Source organism: Pseudophryne corroboree, chromosome 9 (assembly GCF_028390025.1).
Source record: "Pseudophryne corroboree isolate aPseCor3 chromosome 9, aPseCor3.hap2, whole genome shotgun sequence".
In the NCBI taxonomy this organism is placed as follows: domain Eukaryota; kingdom Metazoa; phylum Chordata; class Amphibia; order Anura; family Myobatrachidae; genus Pseudophryne; species Pseudophryne corroboree.
This window is the reverse complement of record NC_086452.1, coordinates 440,231,116-440,252,794: the sequence shown is the minus strand read 5'-3', so window position 1 is coordinate 440,252,794 and position 21,679 is coordinate 440,231,116. Positions and strand designations below refer to the sequence as shown.

General features: G+C 49.0%; 1 protein-coding gene across 4 annotated transcripts in view; it reads right to left on the bottom strand.

Moving 5' to 3' along the window:
• LOC134958467 (laminin subunit beta-2-like) overlaps positions 1 to 21,679 on the bottom strand; it is a 203,161-nt gene that overhangs the window by 72,364 nt on the left and 109,118 nt on the right. For all 4 annotated transcript variants that reach the window (XM_063941099.1, XM_063941100.1, XM_063941101.1 and 1 more), the window contains exons 12-13: positions 20,579 to 20,691; positions 11,238 to 11,317 (exon numbers count right to left, since the gene is read on the bottom strand). In XM_063941099.1, the coding sequence (XP_063797169.1) occupies positions 11,238 to 11,317; positions 20,579 to 20,691 (193 nt within the window). The remainder of the gene's footprint in view (positions 1 to 11,237; positions 11,318 to 20,578; positions 20,692 to 21,679) is intronic.

The window sequence follows — 21,679 nt, the reverse complement described above, 5'->3', positions numbered from 1 at the left end:
ATCTCTCCCTAGAGAACTGAAGGGAAGTGTTAATGTTTTAAGCGCCATCTGCATACGGGTGAATATTTTGTTTTCTGTGTACCTACCAGGGATACTAAGGGGTAAATTTACTAAGGTGTCTATTCAATTGATGTCGGAACTGGTGTCTAATCGGAAAGACTGCAGTTTCCAACTTTTTTAAGTCGAATCATGATTCGACCTATTTAAAGGTCCTGCCGTTTTTCCAACTTGTTGGCAATTCCGACTTATCGGAAAAGACGTGGATCGGCGGATTAGCCGCGGATCCACGTGTTCTGACGGATTTGCGGCCAAATCCGACAGGTTTCAGTCCCATTTTAGTCGGATTGGCATTGTCGAAAATGGGCAACCAGTCGGATTTGCCCGCAAATTGAATACTGCATTGTCGGATCCTCTCATAAAGGTTCTAAAAATGAAAAGTAGTGATGTTGCCCGGAGCAACCAATCAAATTCTGTTTATCATTTCTCTATTACAGCCTAGAAAATGATAGGCAGAATATGACTTGTTGCTATGGGCAACATCAGCACTTTTCATTTTTAGAACCTTTGGTCCCTAATGATCACATAGGCTGCATTCTCACAGAAATACACTTGTGTAGTGAAATAAATTGCAAAAATCTGATTTTTTTAAATTTTGATTGGCGTATCTACCGCCCTATTCACACGCAGGGGCTGTGGACCAGCGATGGTGCTGTCGCCAGGGACCTGCGTCCTGTGCGATGGCACCGCTTACACATCCCTAGTTATGGCTCTGTATATGAGTATGTTATTGGTTTACTAGGAAAGAGCGTCATCACTGAGTGTAACATCTATTCATTTATTATCAGCATCCTTTCTGCATGGGAGGTCAATGGTTTCTCATAAAGTGATAATTAATGTGGGCCCAGGTCACAAATTGTCATTCCCACCATGACCAGGTGATGGATTCACATTCATTGTAAGCATCAGTTGGGAAGCAGTTACCTTCCCGACGGATGGGAGCCCGGCGGTCAATATACCGACGCCGGGATCCCGAAGGAGGAAGCAATGCAGGCGTCTACATACCGAAGCTGCTCGGGATGCCGGCGTCACATTACCAACAGCCGGCATCCCAATCGTCCTCACAGCGGGGGGGCTGGGGTTAGGTAGGAGAAGGGAAGTTAGTGTTAGGGAGCAGGGATGGGAAGGTTAGGGTTAGGGACCAGAGAGGAGGTTAGATTTAGGTAGGAGAAGTTAGTGTTAGGGAGCAGGGATGGGAAGGTTAGGGTTAGGGACCAGAGAGGAGGTTAGATTTAGGTAGGAGATGGGGGGTTAGTGTTAGGGAGCAGGGATGGGAAGGTTAGGGACCGGGGAGGAGGTTAGGTTTAGGTAGGAGAAGGGGGGGTTAGTGTTAGGGAGCAGGGATGGGAAGGTTAGGGACCGGGGAGGAGGTTAGGTTTAGGTAGGAGAAGGGGGGTTAGTGTTAGGGAGCAGGGATGAGAAGGTTAGGGTTAGTGTCCGGGGAGGAGGTTAGGTTTAGGTAGGAGAAGGAGGGTTAGTGTTAGGGAGCAGGGATGGGAAGGTTAGGGTTAGTAACCGGGGAGGAGGTTAGATTTAGGTAGGAGATGGGGGGTTAGTGTTAGGGAGCAGGATGGGAAGGTTAGGGACCAGAGAGGAGGTTAGATTTAGGTAGGAGAAGTTAGTGTTAGGGAGCAGGGATGGGAAGGTTAGGGTTAGGGACCAGAGAGGAGGTTAGATTTAGGTAGGAGAAGGGGGGTTAGTGTTAGGGAGCAGGGATGGGAAGGTTAGGGTTAGGGACCGGGGAGGAGGTTAGATTTAGGTAGGAGAAGTTAGTGTTAGGGAGCAGGGATGGGAAGGTTAGGGTTAGGGACCGGGGAGGAGGTTAGGTTTAGGTAGGAGAAGGGGGTTAGTGTTAGGGAGCAGGGATGGGAAGGTTAGGGTTAGTGACCAGGGAGGAGGTTAGATTTAGGTAGGAGAAGGGGGGTTAGTGTTAGGGAGCAGGAATGGGAAGGTTAGGGTTAGGGACCGGGGAGGAGGTTAGATTTAGGTAGGAGAAGGGGAGTTAGTGTTAGGGAGCAGGGATGGGAAGGTTAGTGTTAGGGACCGGGGAGGAGGTTAGATTTAGGTAGGAGAAGGGGAGTTAGTGTTAGGGAGCAGGGATGGGAAGGTTAGGGTTAGGGACCGGGGAGGAGGTTAGGTTTAGGTAGGAGAAGGGGGGTTAGTGTTAGGGAGCAGGGATGGGAAGGTTAGGGTTAGGGACCGGGGAGGAGGTTAGGTTTAGGTAGGAGAAGGGGGGTTAGTGTTAGGGAGCAGGGATGGGAAGGTTAGGGTTAGTGACCGGGGAGGAGGAGAGATTTAGGTAGGAGAAGGGGGGTTAGTGTTAGGGAGCAGGGATGGGAAGGTTAGGGTTAGTGACCGGGGAGGAGGTTAGATTTAGGTAGGAGAAGGGGGGTTAGTGTTAGGGAGCAGGGATGGGAAGGTTAGGGACCAGAGAGGAGGTTAGATTTAGGTAGGAGAAGTTAGTGTTAGGGAGCAGGGATGGGAAGGTTAGGGTTAGGGACCAGAGAGGAGGTTAGATTTAGGTAGGAGAAGGGGGGTTAGTGTTAGGGAGCAGGGATGGGAAGGTTAGGGTTAGGGACCGGGGAGGAGGTTAGGTTTAGGTAGGAGAAGGGGGTTAGTGTTAGGGAGCAGGGATGGGAAGGTTAGGGTTAGTGACCGGGGAGGAGGTTAGATTTAGGTAGGAGAAGGGGGGTTAGTGTTAGGGAGCAGGGATGGGAAGGTTAGGGTTAGTGACCAGGGAGGAGGTTAGATTTAGGTAGGAGAAGGGGGGTTAGTGTTAGGGAGCAGGAATGGGAAGGTTAGGGTTAGGGACCGGGGAGGAGGTTAGATTTAGGTAGGAGAAGGGGAGTTAGTGTTAGGGAGCAGGGATGGGAAGGTTAGTGTTAGGGACCGGGGAGGAGGTTAGATTTAGGTAGGAGAAGGGGAGTTAGTGTTAGGGAGCAGGGATGGGAAGGTTAGGGTTAGGGACCGGGGAGAAGGTTAGGTTTAGGTAGGAGAAGGGGGGTTAGTGTTAGGGAGCAGGGATGGGAAGGTTAGGGTTAGGGACCGGGGAGGAGGTTAGGTTTAGGTAGGAGAAGGGGGGTTAGTGTTAGGGAGCAGGGATGGGAAGGTTAGGGTTAGTGACCGGGGAGGAGGTTAGATTTAGGTAGGAGAAGGGGGGTTAGTGTTAGGGAGCAGGGATGGGAAGGTTACGGTTAGTGACCGGGGAGGAGGTTAGGTTTAGGTAGGAGAAGGGAGGTTAGTGTTAGGGAGCAGGGATGGGAAGGTTAGGGTTAGTGACCGGGGAGGAGGTTAGGTTTAGGTAGGAGAAGGGGGGTTAGTGTTAGGGAGCAGGGATGGGAAGGTTAGGGTTAGGGACCGGGGAGGAGGTTAGATTTAGGTAGGAGAAGGGGGGTTAGTGTTAGGGAGCAGGGATGGGAAGGTTAGGGTTAGTGACCGGGGAGGAGGTTAGATTTAGGTAGGAGAAGGGGGGTTAGTGTTAGGGAGCAGGGATGGGAAGGTTAGGGACCGGGGAGGAGGTTAGATTTAGGTAGGAGAAGGGGAGTTAGTGTTAGGGAGCAGGGATGGGAAGGTTAGGGTTAGTGACCAGGGAGGAGGTTAGATTTAGGTAGGAGAAGGGGGGTTAGTGTTAGGGAGCAGGGATGGGAAGGTTAGGGACCGGGGAGGAGGTTAGGTTTAGGTAGGAGAAGGGGGGTTAGTGTTAGGGAGCAGGGATGGGAAGGTTAGGGACCGGGGAGGAGGTTAGGTTTAGGTAGGAGAAGGGGGGTTAGTGTTAGGGAGCAGGGATGGGAAGGTTAGGGTTAGGGACCGGGGAGGAGGTTAGGTTTAGGTAGGAGAAGGGGAGTTAGTGTTAGGGAGCAGGGATGGGAAGGTTAGGGTTAGGGACCGGGGAGGAGGTTAGGTTTAGGTAGAAGGGGTGTTAGTGTTAGGGAGCAGGGATGGGAAGGTTAGTGACCGGGGAGGAGGTTAGATTTAGGTAGGAGAAGGGGGGTTAGTGTTAGGGAGCAGGGATGGGAAGGTTAGGGTTAGTGACCAGGGAGGAGGTTAGATTTAGGTAGGAGAAGGGGGGTTAGTGTTAGGGAGCAGGAATGGGAAGGTTAGGGTTAGGGACCGGGGAGGAGGTTAGATTTAGGTAGGAGAAGGGGAGTTAGTGTTAGGGAGCAGGGATGGGAAGGTTAGTGTTAGGGACCGGGGAGGAGGTTAGGTTTAGGTAGCAGGGGTGTTAGTGTTAGGGAGCAGGGATGGGAAGGTTAGGGTTAGTGACCGGGGAGGAGGTTAGGTTTAGGTAGCAGGGGTGTTAGTGTTAGGGAGCAGGGATGGGAAGGTTAGGGTTAGTGACCGGGGAGGAGGTTAGATTTAGGTAGGAGAAGGGGGGTTAGTGTTAGGGAGCAGGGATGGGAAGGTTACGGTTAGTGACCGGGGAGGAGGTTAGGTTTAGGTAGGAGATGGGGGGTTAGTGTTAGGGAGCAGGGATGGGAAGGTTAGGGTTAGTGACCGGGGAGGAGGTTAGATTTAGGTAGGAGAAGGGGGGTTAATGTTAGGGAGCAGGGATGGGAAGGTTAGGGTTAGTGACCGGGGAGGAGGTTAGATTTAGGTAGGAGAAGGGGGGTTAGTGTTAGGGAGCAGGGATGGGAAGGTTAGGGTTAGTGACCGGGGAGGAGGTTAGATTTAGGTAGGAGAAGGGGGTTTAGTGTTAGGGAGCAGGGATGGGAAGGTTAGGGTTAGGGACCGGGGTGGAGGTTAGATTTAGGTAGGAGATGGGGGGTTAGTGTTAGGGAGCAGGGATGGGAAGGTTAGGGTTAGGGACCAGAGAGGAGGTTAGATTTAGGTAGGAGAAGTAGGCGTTAGGGAGCAGGGATGGGAAGGTTAGGGTTAGGGACCGGGGAGGAGGTTAGATGTAGGTAGGAGAAGGAGGGTTAGTGTTAGGGAGCAGGGATGGGAAGGTTAGGGTTAGTGACCGGGGAGGAGGTTAGATTTAGGTAGGAGATGGGGGGTTAGTGTTAGGGAGCAGGGATGGGACGGTTAGGGTTAGGGACCAGAGAGGAGGTTAGATTTAGGTAGGAGAAGGGGGGTTAGTGTTAGGGAGCAGGGATGGGAAGGTTAGGGTTAGGGACCAGAGAGGAGGTTAGATTTAGGTAGGAGAAGGGGGGTTAGTGTTAGGGAGCAGGGATGGGAAGGTTAGGGTTAGGGACCAGGGAGGAGGTTAGATTTAGGTAGGAGAAGTTAGTGTTAGGGAGCAGGGATGGAAAGGTTAGGGTTAGGGACCGGGGAGGAGGTTAGGTTTAGGTAGGAGAAGGAGGGTTAGTGTTAGGGAGCAGGGATGGGAAGGTTAGGGTTAGGGACCGGGGAGGAGGTTAGGTTTAGGTAGGAGAAGGGGGGTTAGTGTTAGGGAGCAGGGATGGGAAGGTTAGGGACCGGGGAGGAGGTTAGGTTTAGGTAGGAGAAGGGGGGTTAGTGTTAGGGAGCAGGGATGAGAAGGTTAGGGTTAGTGACCGGGGAGGAGGTTAGGTTTAGGTAGGAGAAGGAGGGTTAGTGTTAGGGAGCAGGGATGGGAAGGTTAGGGTTAGTAACCGGGGAGGAGGTTAGATTTAGGTAGGAGATGGGGGGTTAGTGTTAGGGAGCAGGATGGGAAGGTTAGGGACCAGAGAGGAGGTTAGATTTAGGTAGGAGAAGTTAGTGTTAGGGAGCAGGGATGGGAAGGTTAGGGTTAGGGACCAGAGAGGAGGTTAGATTAAGGTAGGAGAAGGGGGGTTAGTGTTAGGGAGCAGGGATGGGAAGGTTAGGGTTAGGGACCGGGGAGGAGGTTAGATTTAGGTAGGAGAAGTTAGTGTTAGGGAGCAGGGATGGGAAGGTTAGGGTTAGGGACCGGGGAGGAGGTTAGGTTTAGGTAGGAGAAGGGGGTTAGTGTTAGGGAGCAGGGATGGGAAGGTTAGGGTTAGTGACCAGGGAGGAGGTTAGATTTAGGTAGGAGAAGGGGGGTTAGTGTTAGGGAGCAGGAATGGGAAGGTTAGGGTTAGGGACCGGGGAGGAGGTTAGATTTAGGTAGGAGAAGGGGAGTTAGTGTTAGGGAGCAGGGATGGGAAGGTTAGTGTTAGGGACCGGGGAGGAGGTTAGATTTAGGTAGGAGAAGGGGAGTTAGTGTTAGGGAGCAGGGATGGGAAGGTTAGGGTTAGGGACCGGGGAGGAGGTTAGGTTTAGGTAGGAGAAGGGGGGTTAGTGTTAGGGAGCAGGGATGGGAAGGTTAGGGTTAGGGACCGGGGAGGAGGTTAGGTTTAGGTAGGAGAAGGGGGGTTAGTGTTAAGGAGCAGGGATGGGAAGGTTAGGGTTAGTGACCGGGGAGGAGGAGAGATTTAGGTAGGAGAAGGGGGGTTAGTGTTAGGGAGCAGGGATGGGAAGGTTAGGGTTAGTGACCGGGGAGGAGGTTAGATTTAGGTAGGAGAAGGGGGGTTAGTGTTAGGGAGCAGGGATGGAAAGGTTAGGGACCAGAGAGGAGGTTAGATTTAGGTAGGAGAAGTTAGTGTTAGGGAGCAGGGATGGGAAGGTTAGGGTTAGGGACCAGAGAGGAGGTTAGATTTAGGTAGGAGAAGGGGGGTTAGTGTTAGGGAGCAGGGATGGGAAGGTTAGGGTTAGGGACCGGGGAGGAGGTTAGGTTTAGGTAGGAGAAGGGGGTTAGTGTTAGGGAGCAGGGATGGGAAGGTTAGGGTTAGTGACCGGGGAGGAGGTTAGATTTAGGTAGGAGAAGGGGGGTTAGTGTTAGGGAGCAGGGATGGGAAGGTTAGGGTTAGTGACCAGGGAGGAGGTTAGATTTAGGTAGGAGAAGGGGGGTTAGTGTTAGGGAGCAGGAATGGGAAGGTTAGGGTTAGGGACCGGGGAGGAGGTTAGATTTAGGTAGGAGAAGGGGAGTTAGTGTTAGGGAGCAGGGATGGGAAGGTTAGTGTTAGGGACCGGGGAGGAGGTTAGATTTAGGTAGGAGAAGGGGAGTTAGTGTTAGGGAGCAGGGATGGGAAGGTTAGGGTTAGGGACCGGGGAGAAGGTTAGGTTTAGGTAGGAGAAGGGGGGTTAGTGTTAGGGAGCAGGGATGGGAAGGTTAGGGTTAGGGACCGGGGAGGAGGTTAGGTTTAGGTAGGAGAAGGGGGGTTAGTGTTAGGGAGCAGGGATGGGAAGGTTAGGGTTAGTGACCGGGGAGGAGGTTAGATTTAGGTAGGAGAAGGGGGGTTAGTGTTAGGGAGCAGGGATGGGAAGGTTACGGTTAGTGACCGGGGAGGAGGTTAGGTTTAGGTAGGAGAAGGGAGGTTAGTGTTAGGGAGCAGGGATGGGAAGGTTAGGGTTAGTGACCGGGGAGGAGGTTAGGTTTAGGTAGGAGAAGGGGGGTTAGTGTTAGGGAGCAGGGATGGGAAGGTTAGGGTTAGGGACCGGGGAGGAGGTTAGATTTAGGTAGGAGAAGGGGGGTTAGTGTTAGGGAGCAGGGATGGGAAGGTTAGGGTTAGTGACCGGGGAGGAGGTTAGATTTAGGTAGGAGAAGGGGGGTTAGTGTTAGGGAGCAGGGATGGGAAGGTTAGGGACCGGGGAGGAGGTTAGATTTAGGTAGGAGAAGGGGAGTTAGTGTTAGGGAGCAGGGATGGGAAGGTTAGGGTTAGTGACCAGGGAGGAGGTTAGATTTAGGTAGGAGAAGGGGGGTAAGTGTTAGGGAGCAGGGATGGGAAGGTTAGGGTTAGTGACCGGGGAGGAGGTTAGATTTAGGTAGGAGAAGGGGGGTTAGTGTTAGGGAGCAGGGATGGGAAGGTTAGGGTTAGTGACCGGGGAGGAGGTTAGATTTAGGTAGGAGAAGGGGTTAGTGTTAGGGAGCAGGGATGGGTAGGTTAGGGTTAGTGACCGGGGAGGAGGTTAGATTTAGGTAGGAGAAGGGGGGTTAGTGTTAGGGAGCAGGGATGGGAAGGTTAGGGTTAGTGACCGGGGAGGAGGTTAGATTTAGGTAGGAGAAGGGGGGTTAGTGTTAGGGAGCAGGGATGGGAAGGTTAGGGTTAGTGACCGGGGAGGAGGTTAGATTTAGGTAGGAGAAGGGGGGTTAGTGTTAGGGAGCAGGGATGGGAAGGTTAGGGACCGGGGAGGAGGTTAGATTTAGGTAGGAGAAGGGGAGTTAGTGTTAGGGAGCAGGGATGGGAAGGTTAGGGTTAGTGACCAGGGAGGAGGTTAGATTTAGGTAGGAGAAGGGGGGTAAGTGTTAGGGAGCAGGGATGGGAAGGTTAGGGTTAGTGACCGGGGAGGAGGTTAGATTTAGGTAGGAGAAGGGGGGTTAGTGTTAGGGAGCAGGGATGGGAAGGTTAGGGTTAGTGACCGAGGAGGAGGTTAGATTTAGGTAGGAGAAGGGGTTAGTGTTAGGGAGCAGGTATGGGAAGGTTAGGGTTAGTGACCGGGGAGGAGGTTAGATTTAGGTAGGAGAAGGGGGGTTAGTGTTAGGGAGCAGGGATGGGAAGGTTAGGGTTAGTGACCGGGGAGGAGGTTAGATTTAGGTAGGAGAAGGGGTGTTAGTGTTAGGGAGCAGGGATGGGAAAGTTAGGGTTAGTGATCGGGGAGGAGGTTAGATTTAGGTAGGAGAAAGGGGGTTAGTGTTAGGGAGCAGGGATGGGAAGGTTAGGGTTAGTTACCGGGGAGGAGGTTAGATTTAGGTAGGAGAAGGGGGGTTAGTGTTAGGGAGCAGGGATGGGAAGGTTATGGTTAGTGACCAGGGAGGAGGTTAGATTTAGGTAGGAGAAGGGGGGTTAGTGTTAGGGAGCAGGGATGGGAAGGTTAGGGTTAGTGACCGGGGAGGAGGTTAGATTTAGGTAGGAGAAGGGGGGTTAGTGTTAGGGAGCAGGGATGGAAGGTTAGGGTTAGGGACCGGAGAGGAGGTTAGATTTAGGTAGGAGAAGGGGAGTTAGTGTTAGGGAGCAGGGATGGGAAGGTTAGGGTTAGTGACCGGGGAGGAGGTTAGATTTAGGTAGGAGAAGGGGGGTTAGTGTTAGGGAGCAGGGATGGGAAGGTTAGGGTTAGGAACCGGGGAGGAGGTTAGATTTAGGTAGGAGAAGGGGGGTTAGTGTTAGGGAGCAGGGATGGGAAGGTTAGGGTTAGTGACCGGGGAGGAGGTTAGATTTAGGTAGGAGAAGGGGGGTTAGTGTTAGGGAGCAGGGATGGGAAGGTTAGGGACCGGGGAGGAGGTTAGATTTAGGTAGGAGAAGGGGAGTTAGTGTTAGGGAGCAGGGATGGGAAGGTTAGGGTTAGTGACCAGGGAGGAGGTTAGATTTAGGTAGGAGAAGGGGGGTAAGTGTTAGGGAGCAGGGATGGGAAGGTTAGGGTTAGTGACCGGGGAGGAGGTTAGATTTAGGTAGGAGAAGGGGGGTTAGTGTTAGGGAGCAGGGATGGGAAGGTTAGGGTTAGTGACCGAGGAGGAGGTTAGATTTAGGTAGGAGAAGGGGTTAGTGTTAGGGAGCAGGTATGGGAAGGTTAGGGTTAGTGACCGGGGAGGAGGTTAGATTTAGGTAGGAGAAGGGGGGTTAGTGTTAGGGAGCAGGGATGGGAAGGTTAGGGTTAGTGACCGGGGAGGAGGTTAGATTTAGGTAGGAGAAGGGGTGTTAGTGTTAGGGAGCAGGGATGGGAAAGTTAGGGTTAGTGATCGGGGAGGAGGTTAGATTTAGGTAGGAGAAAGGGGGTTAGTGTTAGGGAGCAGGGATGGGAAGGTTAGGGTTAGTGACCGGGGAGGAGGTTAGATTTAGGTAGGAGAAGGGGGGTTAGTGTTAGGGAGCAGGGATGGGAAGGTTAGGGACCGGGGAGGAGGTTAGATTTAGGTAGGAGAAGGGGAGTTAGTGTTAGGGAGCAGGGATGGGAAGGTTAGGGTTAGTGACCAGGGAGGAGGTTAGATTTAGGTAGGAGAAGGGGGGTAAGTGTTAGGGAGCAGGGATGGGAAGGTTAGGGTTAGTGACCGGGGAGGAGGTTAGATTTAGGTAGGAGAAGGGGGGTTAGTGTTAGGGAGCAGGGATGGGAAGGTTAGGGTTAGTGACCGAGGAGGAGGTTAGATTTAGGTAGGAGAAGGGGTTAGTGTTAGGGAGCAGGTATGGGAAGGTTAGGGTTAGTGACCGGGGAGGAGGTTAGATTTAGGTAGGAGAAGGGGGGTTAGTGTTAGGGAGCAGGGATGGGAAGGTTAGGGTTAGTGACCGGGGAGGAGGTTAGATTTAGGTAGGAGAAGGGGTGTTAGTGTTAGGGAGCAGGGATGGGAAAGTTAGGGTTAGTGATCGGGGAGGAGGTTAGATTTAGGTAGGAGAAAGGGGGTTAGTGTTAGGGAGCAGGGATGGGAAGGTTAGGGTTAGTTACCGGGGAGGAGGTTAGATTTAGGTAGGAGAAGGGGGGTTAGTGTTAGGGAGCAGGGATGGGAAGGTTATGGTTAGTGACCAGGGAGGAGGTTAGATTTAGGTAGGAGAAGGGGGGTTAGTGTTAGGGAGCAGGGATGGGAAGGTTAGGGTTAGTGACCGGGGAGGAGGTTAGATTTAGGTAGGAGAAGGGGGGTTAGTGTTAGGGAGCAGGGATGGAAGGTTAGGGTTAGGGACCGGAGAGGAGGTTAGATTTAGGTAGGAGAAGGGGAGTTAGTGTTAGGGAGCAGGGATGGGAAGGTTAGGGTTAGTGACCGGGGAGGAGGTTAGATTTAGGTAGGAGAAGGGGGGTTAGTGTTAGGGAGCAGGGATGGGAAGGTTAGGGTTAGGAACCGGGGAGGAGGTTAGATTTAGGTAGGAGAAGGGGGGTTAGTGTTAGGGAGCAGGGATGGGAAGGTTAGGGTTAGGGACCGGGGAGGAGGTTAGGTTTAGGTAGGAGAAGGGGGGTTAGTGTTAGGGAGCAGGGATGGGAAGGTTAGGGGCCGGGACCGGGGAGGGAGGGTAAGACACATAGAGGGGGAGATTAGGGTTAGGCACCAAGCAGGGAGGGTTAGGGTTGGGCACCCCCGGGGAGGCTTAGACATCCCCAAGCAAGGGTCAGGGTAGGGAAAAGGTGAGGGATAGGGGCCTTAATGGGGGGCTGTGGAGATTCTGATGGACGGGATGCTGCTGTCCGTATACTGACAGCCGGCATAAAGTTCTACTGTCTTTCATCCTACAAAGTGCTGCTCCACTCCTTAATAACTGTGCTTTATACTTACTGATTATACTGATACTTACTGATTATCCCATGCTCCGCCAATATCACAGTCACATGACCGGCACCCGTGCAAGTCATTGCTTAAAGCCCAGTATTCCGGCTGATGAAATCAAAAGAGAAATAAAGGGAATATTAACTTATATTCAGACTGTGGTTGTCAGGAGACCCCAGCCACTCTGACTGTGCCTAAGTGTATTCCTCTGGCATCCTTTTGGATTCAGCTGCTATATGGAGCGCCCATCTCTTGTGGAAAGTATATATAGGTGTGTCTCCCTTTAATCTTACATTGAAGCATTTCCTCTGATTCTAATATGCAGAATTTATGTAAATATTTTGTAAAGCTTGCGAGCAGGGCCTTCCTACCTCTATGTCTGTCTTTGCCCAGTTTTGTTCTATTACTGTTGTTTTAATTGTAAAGCGCAACGGAATATGCTGCGCTATATAAGAAACTGTTAATAAATAAATAAAAAAGTAAATAACGTTTCTCATTGCTGTCAATCCACATAAACTAATCCCACCAGCAGGGGGCGCAGTCATGTCATATGACATATGTTTTTGCTTTAGAGTACAATTGCAATAAAAATAGTGGCAGGAAAATAAGTTTTGTTGGAAAGTTACAGAAGTGTGAGGAAAACTGGTAATCTGTAGAAAAAAGGGGAATGGAGGCAGCAGGAAGCCACAGACTGAGGGGTTTGTTTACTAAGATTTGTGTTTCTGTCGAACTGGTGGGAGTTTAAACTCGAATTTTATCCGCTGTATGTTTCTGCAACTTTTTGAAACTATTTTCGGTAATTTACTAAGCTACCGAGTTTGCGTTTTTCGTATTTTCCGATGTCGATGTTATTTGTATTGTCAGGCAGTGTTTTGCAAGAGTGATTAGTAAAACACTGCTGGACATAACACAATGAAGCCCGGCCGGATCAGTGAGATCCGTGCAGGGCTTCATTGTGTACAGTATGAGAAGTGTTTAAACAGTTAAAAGTACAAAAAAAAATTGTGTGGGGTCCCCCCTCCTAAGCATAACCAGCCTCGGCCTCTTTGAGCCGGTCCTGGTTGTTTAAATATAGGGGAAAAAATGACTGGGGTCCCCCTGTATTTAGCCAACCAGCACCGGGCTCTTGGGCCGGCCCTGGTTCCAAAAATATGTGGGACAAAAGACGTAGGGGTCCCCCGTATTTTTAAAACCAGCACCGGGCTCCACTAGCCTGAGAGATAATGCCACAGCCGGGGGACACTTTTATATAGGTCGCTGCAGCCGTGGCATTACCCCCCCCCCCCCCCCCCAACTAGTCACCCCTGGCTGGGGTTCCTTGGAGGAGTGGGGACCCTTTAAATCAAGGGGTCCCCCCCTCCAGGCACCCAAGGACCAGGGGTGAAGCCCGAGGCTGTCCCCCCATCCCTGGGTGGTGGATGGGGGGCTGATAGCCTTTGTTTGTGTAAAAACAGAATATTGTCTTTTGTTGTAGAACTACAAGTCCCAGCAAGCCTCCCCCGCTTGCTGGTACTTGGAGAACCACAAGTACCAGCATGCGGGGAAATAACGGGTACCTATAGTTCTACAACAAAAGAAATATCCAAATAAAAACTACATATCTAAATAATTACAACTTTCCAATTGGATTCTACGTTGACAAGGGGCCGAGGGGCTCCATGGGACACTAGGTAACTATGTGTGAGTGTGTAAGTGTGCATGTATGTTAATTAAAGTTTTACTTTCAAGGTGTGTGTGTTCTGTTTTTATTTGGGTATTTATTTTGTTGTAGAACTACAGGTACCAGCGGGCCAGTTATTTCCCTGCATGCTGGCACTTGTGGTTCTCCAAGTACCAGCAAGCGGGGGAGGCTTGCTGGGACTTGTAGTTCTACAACAAAAGACAATATTCTGTTTTTACACAAACAAAGCTATCAGCCCCCCATCCACGACCCAGGGATGGGGGGGACAGCCTCAGGCTTCACCCCCGGTCACAGATAAGCATGCACGGATCTCACTGATCCGTGCATGCCTATCTGAACACGCCTCCAGAAAGCAGGTCTATTTTAAAACTGCTTTTTTTTAAAACTAATTCTATGCTTTCCCAGCAGTGTTTGGCTATTGGGGGTCATTCCGAGTTGATTGCTCGCTCGCTAGTTTTAGCAGCCGTGCAAACGCTATGCCGCCGCCCACGGGGGAGTGTATTTTAGCTTAGCAGAAGTGCGAACGCATGTGCAGCCGAGCTCTGCAATAAAAGTTTGTGCAGTTTCTGAGTAGCTTTGAACCTACTCAGCGCTTGCAATCACTTCAGCCTATTCATGTCCGGATTTGACGTCATACACCCGCCCAGCGAACGCTCAGCCACGCCTGCGTTATTTCACACAAGCCTGCGTTTTTGCAAACACTCCCTGAAAATGGTCAGTTGACACCCAGAAACGCCCCCTTCCTGTCAATCTTCTTGCGGCCGTCAGTGCGACTGAAAACTTCGCTACAACCTGTGCTTCATACGACGCGCGTGCGCATTGCAGCCCATACGCATGCGCAGAAATTACAATTTTTAGCTTGATCGCTGCGCTGCGAACAACGGCAGCTAGTGATCATCTCGGAATGACCCCCATTGTCGGCAGGGATTGTGAATACGAATTCTTAGTAAATTACCGAGTTGTATCAAATAACAGGCGTGTTTGACCAATGGGCTATTCATTCGTATTTGTGAACTCAGCCGGGGGAAAAAATACGAATAGCCCCAACACTGCTGAGATTTGTGTTTAATAAATTCCCGAGGTGACAAGTAGGACAAAATCAACAAACTCGGACAAAATCGGGACCTTAGTAAATATACCCCTGAGAGTTATATAGTGTAACAGTGTCATCGAGCAGCACAGAGTATATCAGGAGATGAGTGATGGGTCAGTGAGGACAGGGCTGCATGTGACAGGGGCAGTGACATGATGTGAGGTAGGGAATGGAGGCAGCAGGAAGACACAGACTGAGAGTTATATAGTGGAAGGAGCAGGGTCCCCAGCAGCACAGAGTATATCAGGAGATGAGTAATGTGTCAGTGAGGACAGGGCTGCATGTGACAGGGGCAGTGACATGATGTGATGTAGGGAATGGAGGCAGCAGGAAGACACAGACTGAGAGTTATATAGTGGAAGGAGCAGGGTCCCCAGCAGCACAGAGTATATCAGGAGATGAGTAATGTGTCAGTGAGGACAGGGCTGCATGTGACAGGGGCAGTGACATGATGTGACAATATGGAAAGGAGGCAGCAGGAAGCCACAGACTGAGAGTTATATAGTAGGAGGAGCAGGGTCCCCAGCAGCACAGAGTATATCAGGAGATGAGTGATGGGTCAGTGAGGACAGGGCTGCGTGTGACAGTGGCAGTGACATGATGTGAGGAGGGGAATGGAGACAGCAGGAAGACACAGACTGAGAGTTATATAGTGGGAGGAGCAGGGTCTCCAGCAGCACAGAGTATATCAGGAGATGAGTGATGTGTCAGTGAGGACAGGGCTGCATGTGACAGGGGCAGTGACATGTTGTGAGGAGGGGAATGGAGGCAGCAGGAAGTCACAGACTGAGAGTTATATAGTGGAAGGAGCAGGGTCTCCAGCAGCACAGAGTATATCAGGAGATGAGTGATGTGTCAGTGAGGACAGGGCTGCATGTGACAGGGGCAGTGACATGATGTGAGGAGGGGAATGGAGGCAGCAGGAAGTCACAGACTGAGAGTTATATAGTGGAAGGAGCAGGGACCCCAGCAGCACAGAGTATATCAGGAGATGAGTGATGTGTCAGTGAGGACAGGGCTGCATGTGACAGGGGCAGTGACATGTTGTGAGGAGCGGAATGGAGGCAGCTGGAAGTCACAGACTGAGAGTTATATAGTGGAAGGAGCAGGGTCCCCAGCAGCACAGAGTATATCAGGAGATGAGAGATGTGTCAGTGAGGACAGGGCTGCATGTGACAGGAGCAGTGACATGATGTGAGGAGGGGAATGGAGGCAGCACGGAGCCACAGGCTGAGAGTTATATAGTGGGAGGAGCAGGGTCCCCAGCAGCACAGAGTATATCAGGAGATGAGTGATGTGTCAGTGAGGACAGGGCTGCATGTGACAGGGGCAGTGACATGATGTGAGGAGGGGAATGGAGGCAGCAGTAAGCTGTACACTGAGAGTTATATAGTGGGAGGAGCAGCGTGACCCAGCAGCACAGAGTATATCAGGAGATGAGTGATGGGTCAGTGAGGACAGGACTGCATGTGACAGGGACAGTGACATGATGTGAGAAGAGGAATGAAGGCTGCAGGGAGCCACACACTGCGAGTTCTATAGCAGAGCCTCCAGCAGCACAGAGTATATCAGGAAATGAGTGAAGCATCAGTGATGATAGGGAGGGAATGGAACAGTGAACAGTACAAGAAGCATGGTGATACAGCTGAACTAGTAATGACGTGAGGTGCCTGTTAAATTTATACAAAATTTACATACTCATCAAATTTCCATTATTATGACCAAAAGTATCACACACATGTCACAGTGTAGACCGCACATTTAGCCCAGACTGGAGATGACAAGCTCACAGTGATCTAGGTAGGGTGGGCTCTGGGTAATATATGCCAATCAGCACATTCTCTAGGTTTCCTTCCACACAAGAGATCCAGTTACCAGCAGCTGCTGTGCGGATTGCATTGGAGGATATGTGTCTTACACGCTGGGAAATGTTATTTCCTGTGGCAGCTTGCAAGGTACTTGTATGTGCGGAATGGAAAGTAACAGTTTGTTATATGCCGGAACCGCACTCCCCAGATTAGAAGTGCAGCTACTCTCTCTTGCTCCTTATCCCCTTCTGCTATGTGGAGACGGAGCTTATTATTTTGTCATTCACAATGAGCTGTACATCCAGGGAATGTACAACCGGGTCACAGTGAGAGCTGGATTTATGCCTACATGCACTCTGGTATTTATAGCTGAATATGTTCCTGCCACGCGTAACTGCTAACTACTACTGCAATTCTCATAACAAGGGTGGCCATCCACCATCAGTGCTCAGCAACCATGGATTGCCACCAGGCAGTGGGCATATTTATAATGGGTGATTGCAGGGTCCAGGGGGAGCCCTGCACTGCACACCCTGCCCCCAGATTATACTTGCTTTGGCAAGCGGGTCCCTCCTTCTCTGCAGCGCCATCTTCCCAGTGACATATTTAGAAGGATGAAGGAAAAGACTCTGGCACTGTGCCACATGCTTAGGGGTGTGGCCAGCCTCCAGAGGGGGTGGGGGGAATGTAGATAATACTCCATATAATATATAATTAAAGTGCACAATCTGGAACCTGTTTTCTAGAGGAGGGGATGGGGCTCTTAGGCAGTGGGGCCCACAGGGATTACCCCTGTACCCCTGTGGGCCAGTCGGACCCTGTCTGCAGGTGACAATATGCCCCTGACAGCAAGGGCTGGCTGGGCAGGGGGTCAGGGTGCCATCTGCCCCCCAGGCCAGTGCAATTTAGGTGTTCCAGGGCCACATTACTGCAGATTCCCTGAGAAAAACTGGGCCGCTTCCCCCCAGGCTGAAAGTTGCCAGCCAGCCCATGCCTGATTGTCACCAATGGTTGATGGTTTACCATCGATGGTGATCTGATGGTTCCTTGCCATCGATGGCATAGAGTGCAGCAACATATTTGTTTTCTCCATGAGGCAGGGGGCACTGAGCTAACCCCCTAATGGATTGCATGAAGGCCATTGATGGTGCAAACTATCAATTGTTTCCTATTGATGGTTTCTTAAATCGCAGATGACACTGTAGATGGTGATCATTGATGGTGTACCATTCGATGGCCAGCCCCTCCCTCATAACTTCCCATTTGGAGTTTAAACATTAAGGCATCTAATGATCAGGATCTATATTGGGAACCTATAAATTGGGGGTCTCTTCTATCTATAACTACAAACCATTTAAAATTAGCCTAATGGGTCTGATTCAGAGTTGTACGCAAACCCGATGGTTGCGTACAACTCTGATGGTGGGTGGACTACGCATGCACAGGACCTGCTCTGTCTGTGCGGATGGATCCTGCATTGTTGCACTCAGTGTCCCCAAAGACGCAGCATGACAACATGCCGATGGCCAATGCCTGCTACCATTGCGATGGTGATCTGATGCTGGCAGGATCTGCGATGCTGACAGGAGACGTCTTGTGTCTTCAGATGCCTCCTGCGGCAGTAGCATATTTCGGCAACACTGCTGCGTCCAAAGACACAGCAGTAATGCAAATAGCGTCCACTTCTGAATCAGGCCCAATATTTCCATTGTTCCAGCCGGTTTATTGCATGACACTCAATATATGTTTTTGGCAGGACTGTTTTCTACCCTAAGAAGGGGTGGTCCTTCAGAAAGTGGGGCTGGAGCTTTATTAAATCGGCATGATTTGGTAAAAATAAGGGTGTGGATGGGTGAATTACTAAAGTAGTAGGGTTTGGGCAAAAACAATTTTGTATTATGTGTCATAATTTATGGCCAAATGTTGCATAAACATAATGCCGCCTGGCTATGGTGGAGAAATGCGCTGGAAACTTAGAAAACTGAGCTTTTCATTTCTTGTCTAATAACACATAACACCACCTGGGTATGGTGGAGAAACACGCTGGTCACTTAGAAAGCTGAGCTTTTCACTTCTTGTCTAATAACACAGAATGCCTCCTGGCTATGGTGGAGAAATGCGCTGGTCACTTAGAAAGCTGAGCTTTTCACTTCTTGTCTAATAACACATAATGCCTCCTGACTATGGTGGAGAAATGCGCTGGGGACTTAGAAAACTGAGCTTTTCACTTCTTGTCTAATAACACATAATGCCTCCTGGCTATGGTGGAGAAATACGCTAGTCACTTAGAAAGCTGAGCTTTTCAATTCTTGTCCAATAACACATAATGCCTCCTGGCTATGGTGGAGAAACACGCTGGCCACTTATAAAGCTGAGCTTTTAATTTCTTGTCTAATAACACATAATGCCTCCTGGCTATAGTGGAGAAATGCGCTGGTTCCTTAGATAGCTGAGCTTTTCACTTCTTGTCTAATAAAACATAATGCCTCCTGGCTATGGTGGAGAAATATGCTAGTCACTTAGAAAGCTGAGCTTTTCATTTCTTATCTAATAACACATAATGCCTCTTGGCTATGGTGGAGAAACACGCTGGTCACTTAGAAAGCTGAGCTTTTCATTTCTTGTCTAATAACACATAATGCCTCCTGGCTATGGTGGAGAAACACGCTGGTCACTTAGAAAGCTGAGCTTTTCGTCCCTTGCCTAATAACACATAACGCCACCTGGCTATGGTGGAGAAATGCGCTGGTCACTTAGAAAGCTGAGCTTTTGGTCCCTTGTCTAATAACACATAACACCACCTGGATATGGTGGAGAAACACGCTGGTCACTTAGAAAGCTGAGCTTTTGGTCCCTTGTCTAATAACACATAATGCCACCTGGCTATGATGGAGAAACACGCTGGTCACTTAGAAAGCTGAGCTTTTCATCTCTTGTCTAATAACACATAACGCGACCTGGCTATGGTGGAGAAACGCGCTGGTCACATCGAAAGCTGAGTTTTTGGTCCCTTGTCTAATAACACATAATGCCACCTGGCTATGATGGAGAAACGCGCTGGTCACTTAGAAAGCTGAACTGTTGGTCCCTTGTCTAATAACACATAATGCCAGCTGGCTATGATGGAGAAACGCGCTGGTGAATTACAAATCAGAAAGCTGAGCTTTTCATCCATTGTCTAATACCACATAATGCCACCTGAGGGTGACACTACAGTTACTTACAAGTCTTGCTGACATCTCTGTACGATCCTTGCACATACGCAATCCTGGCAAAATTACTTTTTGCGCATGTGCAATGGAGCTACTCACTAGCAAATACATATCACAAGAGCACTATTGTAGCTTAGTTTAGTATTTTCAGGTATTCTGTGCAATTAATGTAGTGCATGATTTAATATCGTGGGTGCTTTAAGCTATGGTCCATATTAAACTTTTCATTTAAGCTTTGAGATAATATAATCGTTTTTACAATTATGCTTTATGTGTTTGTCCAAGGGAATAGTCCAGCTGAGGATGGTTTAATCATGTAAATCTGATCTGATCTTATACTACGTTTGGTAAAACCACAAAACATCTGGATTACTGAGCAAATTTCCCACATTGATCCAGTTGTTCAAGAACTAGGTAGAGCTCGACAAAGGAATGTTCGGATTTAAATGTAAGGGTTTATAATACACTGGTTCCAAACAATGACCCTACACAGAATGTGACGTGAGAGATCGTTCACACATTTCTACAAGTCCGGTATTTAAAGTTCTAAGGAGACAGGCAGACGCATTGGACACTGATGAAGCCGCTGAAAACGGACCCTGAGGCGGAGAAATGTGTTTGTGTGGGACATCAACAGGCGTTGTGAGTCAGGAGATTACGTCTCACCAATTGCAGTCATCAGGTGTGTGGCTCACAACCTCTATTTACCGGCCGGTGAACTGTTTTATCTTTACCCCAGTGCACAGGGGAATGAGCTGATCCAAGTATCTGGCTACCTTTTGATACATATGCTGCTAGTCTTTGCAGCCATAAAGGATAAAATCTATGCTGAGTGCTTCTGCTAAATGTGCTCTAATCCTGGCTTAATGCAATATGTGCAGTAATATATCTTACTAACTTTGCTTCTATACTCGGGCATTTGGGCTGCCAGCCTTTGCAGCCTTAAAGGAAAATATTCATGGTCATTAATTCTGCTAAATTTATTTGGGCTGAACGGACTTTGTGTGGCTATACAACATACTAATTCCAACATACACCCCCCAAACAGGGATTGTTGGAAGGCTGCTTGTCCAAAAGGAATGAATGCTTGCTCATAGGTGCTTACTAACCCATTGTGCTAATTATCTGGACTTTTAACTCATTGCTTTCCATCATTTCATTTTGCTATAATTCTGGACATTTCTCTTTATCACATTGTTAGGGCTTTTCTGTGCATGCTTCGTTACTAGTGCAGTATCAATGCAAGTATTAATATATGATATATTATCAATTTGATTGGAAGCTTCTTTAGGATAGATCTATTTAAAGGATAACCAGTTGATATATCAATTTTATGATAAAGTTTGAATCATATTAATAATTATTTTATAAGTGTGATACTGGCCGGTATCTATATGTTTGTATTTGTATTATTGTGGTTATTTTTATACATATAAAACCAAAGTGGTTTGCAATTTCTACAACCCGCCTGATTACATCAATCAAATCAAGTGACACGGCACAATGGCAAACCAACCCCTCACCATGTGAGGGCAGTAGAGTCAAGTTTTCCTAGTCTGATTGCACCATACTCACCAAACATTGGTTACAGCTTCGGCCAGTTACAAAGCGCTTGCAAAAGCAGTCTCCACTAATGATATCACACTTGGAACCATCTGAAATTGTTCCCCTGGGGTCACACTGGCACCCTGTCAAAACAAGAGCCAATCAGTGTACAATCTTCCTGTAACATTGTCAAGACAATTATTTTCACGTAGACTCAATTCTACCTCCTTATTACTTTTTCTCACATCGGCATAGGAATAAGTAATATGATATACACAATAATATCAAACAGAAAAGGTAGTTGCTGGTGCCTGGTGTAGCATAAAGAGTATAGAACCATTTAATATCAAACTAAGGTAATGGGTTAGGATTTATATAAATCATTGTGGTATTTGCTGAAGTAACAATATATGGTGCCCAAGAGTTATTAAAATGCCTAAAACAGGCATCAAAATATGTTATTGTAAAATGACAAATAGCACAACAATAGTATCCTGGAGTAGGGATTACTCTTATGATCGATACTAAATTGTAAAACTAATAATAGGTAACAGAATTTTAAATAACTTTTGATTTGAAACATAACTTTTATTAAACTTTTAATTTAAAAACATGGAGTATAGCATAAAATAAAAATAAAGCAAAAAATAAATAAAATGGTATAACTTACAATGTATTTTGTGCTACGCGTTTCGCTCAGTGATCTGCATCATCGCGCACAGTCTGATAATGGTGGTCATTCCGAGTTGATCGCTCGCTAGCTGCTTTTAGCAGCATTGCAAACGCTAGGCCGCCGCCCTCTGGGAGTGTATCTTAGCTTAGCAGAATAGCGAACGAAAGATTAGCAGAACTGCTACTAAATAATTCCCTGCAGTTTCTGAGCAGCTCCAGACCTACTCCTAGATTGCGATCAGCTCGGTCCGTTTAGTTCCTGGTTTGACGTCACAAACACGCCCTGCGTTCGGCCAGCCACTCCCCCGTTTCTCCAGCCACTCCTGCGTTTTTCCCTGGCACGCCTGTGTTTTTTAGCACACTCCCGGAAAATGCTCAGTTACCTCCCAGAAACGCCCCTTTCCTGTCAATCACTCACTGATCTGCAGTGCGACTGAAAACGAACACCAGCAAAACTGC